Source organism: Hermetia illucens, chromosome 2, assembly GCF_905115235.1.
Source record: "Hermetia illucens chromosome 2, iHerIll2.2.curated.20191125, whole genome shotgun sequence".
In the NCBI taxonomy this organism is placed as follows: domain Eukaryota; kingdom Metazoa; phylum Arthropoda; class Insecta; order Diptera; family Stratiomyidae; genus Hermetia; species Hermetia illucens.
The window spans coordinates 133,173,113-133,182,778 of record NC_051850.1 but is presented as its reverse complement, the minus strand read 5'-3'; the positions used below and the strand labels follow the sequence as shown (position 1 = coordinate 133,182,778).

At 41.1% G+C, this 9,666-nt stretch overlaps 1 protein-coding gene across 1 annotated transcript in view; it reads right to left on the bottom strand.

Annotated features, from left to right (window-relative positions):
• Positions 1 to 3,796: 3,796 nt before the first annotated feature.
• LOC119649824 (early growth response protein 1-like) overlaps positions 3,797 to 9,666 on the bottom strand; it is a 161,568-nt gene continuing 155,698 nt past the window's right edge. Inside the window, exon 3 of the mRNA XM_038052160.1 lies at positions 3,797 to 6,354. Coding sequence (XP_037908088.1) covers positions 4,773 to 6,230 — 1,458 coding nt within the window. The 5' untranslated portion in view covers positions 6,231 to 6,354 and the 3' untranslated portion in view covers positions 3,797 to 4,772. The remainder of the gene's footprint in view (positions 6,355 to 9,666) is intronic.

Genomic DNA, 9,666 nt, shown 5'->3' with positions numbered 1-9,666 from the left:
TGGACGCCGTGACAAAAGGAAATTTGTCATTGCTCTGGTAAGGGAAGCGGGAGATGCCACAGAAGGCAATGATTTCAGAAGTGTATATCGTATCACGAAAGACCTTGCATGTGGCCGCAAATTTTTCAATGGCCCAATGAAGAGCATGAATGATCGACTTCTCAGCCATATCGTATCCGGTGAGGTTCCTATTCTTGCGAATGAAATGGCTCGTGGATATGGAGTGTTTCTTCAAGCAGAAGAGAAATCATTTCGGCCATTAAAGCACTCAAACGGAGTAAAGCCGCTTGGTTTGACGGTCTATCCGCAGAATCATCTATCGCTGCACCTGTCTTCGTCAAAACCTATCTGCGTCGTATCATCGGAGTACGTTAGCCTGACACAATCTTAAACGAAAACTCGGTCGTCGTGCACATTTTGGGGTTTTGATCCTCTCTTCCTTATTCTAATCCTGGATTCATCATTACTTTCATTTGTTGTTTTTGCTCATACTACTTTCTTTTTAAGGCTAAGTGTGGCAGGGCCTTGTCGAGAAATTAGCAAGGGTTCTTGATGTATAGATGGCGTCAGGGTCAAAGGAAATAAGTTTGAGGCAACAAATATGTGTCTTCATCTTTAATGTTTGTACCCTCAATGAAATTATGGAAGAACTCGGAAAAAGTCCATTGTTATTTGCAGTGTACATAAAATTGTAATGTGGTAAAACTGGCTATAAAGTTCTGTATTTTGGTAGCACACGCATGCAGTATGGTGCCGGCATGATGGGTTTCCATGATGCCATTAAAGAAGTTAAGCGATTCAATTACTGGCTGATCAAGTACACACCACAGAAAAGTCGTCCGATTACTTCTGGGAACTATTTGACATAAAGATTGGTAACGTGCCTGCTGACGACTATATTGTCATTTCGGGTGATTTTAGTGGTCATATGGATGAAAAGGCGAACTACAGCAGGTGGCATGCGGGAAAATGGCTTCGAACGCGTAATGAGGGCGACCAGTGCATAGTCAACTTTGCAGACACTCACGACATTATCAGTGTACGGTCTACTAAACGATTGTTTCATGTTCCAACATTTTATAGCGGGAAGAGTAAAACCCAAATTTACTATATTCCCGGAAGACGTAGGCATTTTATTACCATCACTAACTACAAAGTCGTTCCATATGAGATCAACATACCTCAGCATTGACCAATGCTGTATTGTGAAAATATCTTCAAGAATCCCCTGGCGCCAAGCCTGATAAGCGGTTCAGCAACCATAATACCGGACTTTGGAATGCCGATGTATAAATAAGGGTCCATGAAAAGAAACGCCTTAAACATAAGTTTCTCATCGATAAAACACTGGCTAATAGGCAGGTACAAGAATGCCAACCGGAAACCACATTCCAGAACGAACAAATGAAATCAAAGAAATTAATAGAACCTGACGCCGTAGTAACTAAGCGCTGGAAAAACTGGGACCCAAGACTGTGGCTCAATGAGTTCTTCAATGGAATTATTGAGGAAGGTAGAAGGTGACCGTTCCAATATGGGAAAGGAAAGGCATTCCAGCGGAATGTTCAAATTACCGCGTCAAGGTTTTTAAACACATTTTTGACCACAGTATTTGCGGGATGCTTAACCGTGAACTAAGCTGGGTTTGTCAGGAACTATGGAGTTACTAATGCAATTCATGCTGCGTGCTTACTCATGTGAAAACGTAAGAAACGTAAGAAACGTCGCCCTCTCTACATTGTGTATCTAGATCTAAAAAGGACGTTTGATCATAATAATAATAATCGTTGACGCAACAATCCATGTTGGATCAGGGCCTTGGAGTATGTTAGAGCACTTCATTCAAGACCGTAACGGTACACTAGGAGGCAATGTGGTCACCATTGCGCTCGCCCGAGATTATTACCCTGATTTGACTCAGGTACTCATTCACAGCTGAGTCGACTGGTGTCTGACGTCAAATCACGATACAAATTCCACTGCCACCAGTGACATTTGAACCGCGACCTTCCGTACGACAGCCTTGCGCTCTAACCACTCAGCTATCCGGAGCACGTTTGATCATATGCCACAAAAATTCATCTGGTATGCTTTGCGGTAATACCTACTAATAGAAAACTCGTCCTCAAGGTTAAATTACTCTACCGCGATTCGAAAAGTAAAGTCCGAAGTGTGGCAGGTATATCAAACCGCTTCATGTCTCTGTCGGTGTTCATCAAAGAAGCGCCCTCTGCTTCAATTCTTTTTGTTCTTGCTATGAACATTGTCACACGGAACATATCCAGCGTCCTACATACAGATGATGTTTTCCTGGTATCTCATAGCAAAACTGATGTCGAGCAACTTGTTCAAAAGTGGAATGATCGCCTCATGCAACACGGTCTGAGACTAAATCTGAATAATATTTGGCGACCGACCCGAATGAAACAGACGCTATCATTGTCAGTGGCAGCAACTTGCCGAGAACTGAGCGATTTAGATATCTTGGATGAATGGTTTATAGCAATGGTGAAGTGCAGTCATGCATCAACGCAACAATGATGGGGTGGTATTCAACAGCTGACGTTCTTTGTGATCATCGCATCAATGAACGTTTCAAATCCAAAACTTACTGCAGTGTCGTCCACCTGCCGCTTTTTCTGTATGGTTCTGAAAGTTGGACGACTACAAAAGACAACGAACGGCGTCTCGCAGTAATGGAGACGAAGATGTTGCGTTGAACCAGTGTCATAACAAACATCGGATATGAGTACATATGGGATCGATATGGGATTGCACCGATCGTGTGAAAATTGCGAAAAGGGCGTCATTGATGACAATTTACTTGCTAGGACTGATTTGAACATTGAAGTAGATGGGCAACAAGAAAAAGTCGACCAAAACAACGATGACTTATAATATGCTGGATAATAATTTGAGTGCCTCTCAAATTGCATCGAGGACAGGCCTATGACTGAACAAAATGGCGCAGGCGATTAAGACGAGCAGCCCCCGATTTCAAAATCGGACTGAAGAAGAAAAATCTTCGAGAAAAAAATGTACATTGTTTTTTGCATCTATGTGGACTACTTCCTATTACTTTCTGTTTCTAGCTTAGCCTCTTTATTATGAGTGTTTAGACTTTCACTATATTGCTGGCTCCTTTTATTACCGGATGGAAATTAAGTCTCTCTCTTTGGTCTGATTTTTGTTGAGGACTTGCAAATTCACTGATTCATACCGCTGCGTCTAGCCATGCTCGATTGCACGTGGGGGTGATTAACAGTGGCTCATTACAGACCTGGTGTCACATTTATCTAAATTCTAGAGCACTCTAATGGAGTAGCAAAATTTTAACCTTAGTGGATGATTTCAGTAACAATTCCAACGCTTTCAGACATGTGATTTTATAAGTGGCCACCTTCTAGAACTGGCTAACAAAGATGCAAACACGCGTCTGCTGACGGGTGCGTTTCTGGAGCTGCACTTAGACGCAGGCAAGCCTGAACGATCAAATTTCATCACGATTTCAGTTTGTAGGATAGCTCTGCCCAATCGCCATGATCATTACACCTCGCAATTGACAATCGTTCACTTAGATGATTATGTGATTATCTACTAATCTGTTCGTTTAGACATGGTACATAACGACATGGTCCCCAGAACTCTATATAGTTAAATATTAAGTCAACTGTAGCGTTGGAAACACCGCATCATTTACAAACCTAACAATAAGATAAAATAAGCAAAAAAAGGAGAAAAAAACAGAAACTTTTTTTTAAGAAAAAATCAAAATTTAATTCTTTAACCGCAAAAAAAAATTTGACATGTTTTTCATATAATTTAAAAACAGAAATACATATAAATTAGGAAAACTTAAAAACAATGATTCTCACACAAAACATAAATAAATTAGGGAATACATAATAATAATTAATAAAGTAATAATTATTCGACATAACTAAGGAAATTAAATTAAATTCTATCTAATAGAGACACAGAAAGTATTCTACTGGAACTGTTTTCACAAAAATATCCTAAATTTACGGTTCGAACGTTCGCTTTCGACATTTTCTTGAAATTATTTCAAGGCAATATTTTCTTTGTTTTCCGTTCATTAAATGAACAAATATCATAAAAATTGTCAGTTTTCGTATCTAACCTAAATTGGAACTTTTTCTTGATTTTTTTAAAAATTTTATTCCGTTCGTTTTGACGAAAATTACTAGTGGACACTCTTTTTTCAGATGATCATCTTTTTTTGTTTGTCTTTTGAATTATTTATTCTAATTAATCGAATCGTTAAATATTTATGTAGAAAAAACTTAAAATAAAATAAGAAAAATGCTAATTCTAGGCTAAGTTCACAACCTTTTGATCAGATAAGAGAGACAAAAATAGATAAAAATACATTTAAGGAATATCTTAAGTAGCTGGGATTAATTAGGTGTCGATCCGGCAAACTAATACAATACAAATTCAGGCATGAGAAAATTCATGTCAGAGAAATTAAATATTTTCTACTCCAAATTGAAAAGGGTCAGCTTAAATTGATTTATAAAATCTTCTCCTCGCTTGCCGGAGTCGACGAGGAATGGATGGGGTCATGTGTATGAGTAAGGGATCAAACTGATTTCAAATGATTGTAATCTACGCAACTACTAAACGCTTAAAACTTAATACTAGAAACAGAAATCATGTTCTCAGTCTTCACAGAGATTACTCATAAAATAACTTAATGCCGCATGAGATACATTAATTGAACGCATACTTTGCATACTTGCAGCTCGTCCTTAAGCGCTTTCAGTTTTCACAATCATCGGCATCCGTGCATCCCCCAGGAGTGGTGATTTGAGGGAGTCAGGGACATTCTCGTTCTTCACCAGCAACGGAAGTTTCATCTCGGATAGGATCCCGGACTTACCGTCAACCAAGCTGCCTGTACGTTGGGCCTCGTAGCGCGTATGGGTTCGCATGTGACGCGTGATCATGTCACGCCTGCATGCAGCGTAAGGACATTGCGGACACTTGTAGGGTTTCTCCCCTGTGTGCGTTCGCTGATGTGTGGACAAATGATCCGATCGTGAAAACACTTGACCGCATACTTTACACGTGTATGGCTTGACGCCAGTGTGCAGTCGCATGTGACGCGTGAGCATATCCGAGCGTGCGAACGAACGGTTGCATACCTCACAAACGTAGGCCTTGGCTATGTCGGAGGAAGGATTTCGACTCTTGTGACGCGAGGCCATATGCTTGGCAAGACGGTCGTGTAACGAAAACATTTGTCCACAAACAGGACACACGTAGGCTACATCGGATCCGGGTGGCATCTCCTCCACAACCGGGGATACATCTAGGTTGTAACGCCAAGCGACTGACTCCTTAGTGGTCGGCGACGCTACATCGCCCTTTATAACTGGCACTCCTACTGGACCATGATGGTGAGGCAATATATTTGGCAATGCATCGCGCTTACACATCCTAGGATCGAAGTTTATGGATGCAGGCGGCATTTTGCGCGCTCGCACTGACAGATCTAGAGGCTGATCTTGCGGGGGTGGCATAATGTTGAGTTGTGGATGAGGGTGGATTTGCGGGTGTTGATGATTTTGATAGTGATTGTAATGAACTGTTGGCGAATGCTGTGATGGGGACGGCCGCTGGTCATGTTGAAGCTGGCGACTGGGCGACTGATCGTGCTGCTGTGGCTGACTCTGCTGATTCTGACTTGAGAGTTGAGTGGCACCCGGAGGAGAAGCGTAGAAATCATTTGTTCTTCGACACAATTCCGTGAAATATTTATTTCGTAGATATCCAAACAGAGGCGATGCGATGGGGAAGTACCTATCATACGGACTAGGCAATTCAGTCTTTATGTCTACTCGCAGTTGATTGTCAATTGCTTCATTTGTCTGAAACGGACTAACACTAACTCTGGGACTGTCTCCTGAATTGGACAATTCCTCGGACTCTTCGCCACTACTTGATCTGCCTCCGGGGTATGTACAAGGAATTTTATAACTGCTCTCCCCTTGGTTGTTGTTGTGGATTGCGACATTGTTGTTTGCTAGTTTGTCTACGACGGCTGACAGTCTTTTTCGTTTTCGTTGCTTCCACGGCATGTTGTTGTTGGTAACATACGGATGATTGTTGTTGACTGGATGCGAATGACCATAATGATGAGCTTGATGATGCGGCGGTTGACTGTTATGATGCCCCATAGGGTCAGTACTTTCTGCCATAGTCATGAGGTCGAAGTGTTTTGGCGGCAATTTTGGCACAATGTCAAACGGAAATGGAGAGAAGTTTGACAGTGCACTGGGTACAATGAGGGTAGCGATGATGACTTTTAGATGACAACGTCGGAAGAATCTGTAAGAAATAAAAGAATTCGAGGTTAATAACTCCATCGGTGAGTTGTTTAAAATGTATTATTCAATTTTTATTAAAAAAGTTTTGTCATAGTTGAATTGAAAAAAGTCTTCCATCAACGTTAAGTTATTCAAAATACGTGAATGTTCCAACAGGACTATAAAATTTCTTCTTTTCGGTCATAATTTATTCTCCCAAGGCATTTTCTAACCAACTCCAATCCCCATGCATCTGCATACATTCAATTTTTTATCAAATTCCCAGAGAGAAAATTGTTTTCCCACGGTGTGTCCTAAATGGGCATCAATATATGTATAAGAGAAGACAAGTGGCACGTGATTTGCAATGCGACGATTAGTGCCAAATAGAAGTCTACTTCACAACGAGGACATGTAGTAACTAGATTGTAAAGTAATGCAGTAGGATACACCATTTCCCTCTGTGAAATCGCCCTTGTTATGCTACACTGTTCCCATAAAACAGAATTTATTCCTTGACCTCACCACAGACTCGTCGTCCACCGTCGCCACCACCAACACCATCACCACCAGGACAACCATATGTGGTATACCCTGAGTCCCAATTTTTACTTCACCCTGCAGGACTGTACATACTATTGCAGTGGCAAGCTGTCGCACATACATTGCAATGACTTTAGTCTGATTTTATTGCGTTGGGGGTTCTTGTCGGGAAAAAAGATACGAAAAATGTTTAGCAAAAGATAAAGAAAAAAATAATACAAATAGAAAGTTTTTTGTCATTCTGGTGCCACTACATTGCACGGGTGGCATTTCGTGCTGCTGCATTGCGATTTTGAGATTGCCTTTATCTTAGAACGACCTCGAACTTCACCCGATTTGCCCCCGAAATGAATCGTGCTCAGGGATATCATGCAATGGTAGGATGGAGACGATTGTATGAACGCCTTGTTAAAATTGTTTGCAATGTAATTACGTACATTGAGAACATTTCTATGTTGTCGTCAATTTATTCACCCGCATAATCGGATTCATTGCAGCGCAGAAGTAAATTTATGTAGCTAAATTGATCTGCAGTGGGATTTAAGATGTTTACTTATGTCCTAGAATTTAGCAAGATAAGTCGGATGTTGAGGAAGCAAATGTGGAAATGAATTCCCTGATTCTGAAGAAATGCCTTTGACGGGCCACGCAATCTATCCTTTTCAATATCTTCAGAAGGACATAGCACGACAACCGCTTAAAAGTAAGGTAAGCGTCGGAAGTGATAGTAAAAAAAATTTACTTTTTCCAAAAAACAAATGCCCTAAATATTAGTTCCTTTGACTCTATAACTCTTCCTAGTTTCAAGTGTAGAATGAGTTACAGTTAATTGCATTGTAGGCTATGCCATGCGATAGAATCCACTCTCCAAAGATGGCCGACGGGTGGGTCACCCGAAGGGCACTTGGCAGTAGAGGAAGAGTGCGAGCGTCTCGGGAAGTCGTGGCGGGAGCTGAAGCGCATTTCAAGTAACCGCGCGCGATGGCGCGTGGATGTGGTGGACGCGCTATACCCCACCAAAGGGTGAAGGGCAACTATATATATATATTATCAGATCCAGTCTTCTATTTGGATATATAAAAAAAACAAGAAAAGAAAATTGGCAAAATTTTAAACCGAACGAAACTTGCTATTTTTTTAGTCCATGTACGCCATAATTCGAAATCTACTGTACCAATCGTTTTGAAATTTTATCCAATTCTTCTTCTCATAATTCTCTAAGCATCCCTTCTTTGGTTTTTAAAATATTTATTAATTTCAACTTTGTTTAAATTAGCCGGTTGTTTTTGATTTTTGCAAAGTTTGTGGCTTCCTTTTAGGCTGTTCCAATATGAGCGCGAATATTTTGAGCGAGCCCTGATATTTTCATTGCATTGCAAAGGAAAGATATTTCGCATAAGTACGTATTAAAATATGCGACAATTTGTTTCCGGGGCTCTGATCCGAAGCCATTGCTCCTCATGATAAAGACATGGCTCTATTTCACCAATTACTCCTAGGAACTCGGCTTTCAACTCAGTACATAGTTATTTCTCATATATTAGAGATTTCACATAAGATCACGGAAAAACATTGCTGGTGGTCAACCGACAGTGGAATTTCAGGAGGTGAATCAATTTGGAAATGATTGCTTCAATAAATCGATTGTTTCATGAGCGATGGGGCAGGCGACACCATTTTGCTGAAACCACATGCCATCCAGATCTGTACGACAAAGTCGAGACCACAAGAGCTCCGTTACCATAACCTTGCAACGAATTTCATTCACAGTTACTGCATCTCTGGTGTCATTTTCAAAGAAATGTGGCCCGATCATTCCGCCTGGCCAAAATCCTTTACCGACTTCCAAAGCAGCAAATTCGGCAATTTCGTTTTTGCACGAACCCATTCAGATGAAAATGCGTGTCATTAGAGATAATTTCTTTCGAAAACCCGGTAATGCTCTCGTTTACCAGGACGCACAAGGGTATTAACGTCCATAATCGAACCACTTTCCACAAATTTTCTAACCACTCCTTAAGTTTGACACATTAGTTACATTTTCACGAAAAAAAAACTCCGTAAAGCTGCCAACAAGACACCTTGTTTGGGTGTTTTCCTGTATCTCGTATGGTTTCCTCCCGCGCCATATAGGTACTGTGGAGGGTTCTCCTGATTTGTAGATAGTCTGGCGAGTTATGACATTCAGGATCAGAAGAGGCATACCATTATTGCAAAGAGATATAGTTAGTGATTTTCAGAACCGGTGACTTCGGGTTAAAAAGCTGTTAATCGAGAGTCTGACACTGAATAGAAGAAACAACAGTAGTAAAGGTCGTGCCACTTATAAATACGCCAAATGTATTTTTCTCCAAGGGAGCTCTATTTTCAACGGTAATGATGAAATGCACTTCTTCTTAGACATAGTAGCCTCAATATTTTCAGTTCCTGATGTGTTATGTGCAGGACGACTCATAGAACTGGTTACATATCCTTCCGGAATAGTCTAGCATTAGCAATATGGACCAATAAGAGGTAGTTTCGATGTAGAGCGCAGTTAAAACCGAATGAATTTGTTGGGCGATATGGCTTCTTAGCTGCATTACAATGGGAGAATGACAAATATAGGTAGTCGATCGCGGTTGGGTAGGTAGGTAGGTATCAGTGGCCGCTCCGAGGAGCCCAATTAGCGCTTTGGTGCGCCGTTTTGATGCCACAAACTCCTAAGACCGTGACTGTTGTTATAGGAACAGGGAAGCGGAGTCCAGCTGGCTCGGATCTTCAGAGCCAGCCCGTAGCATTCACGAAGGAA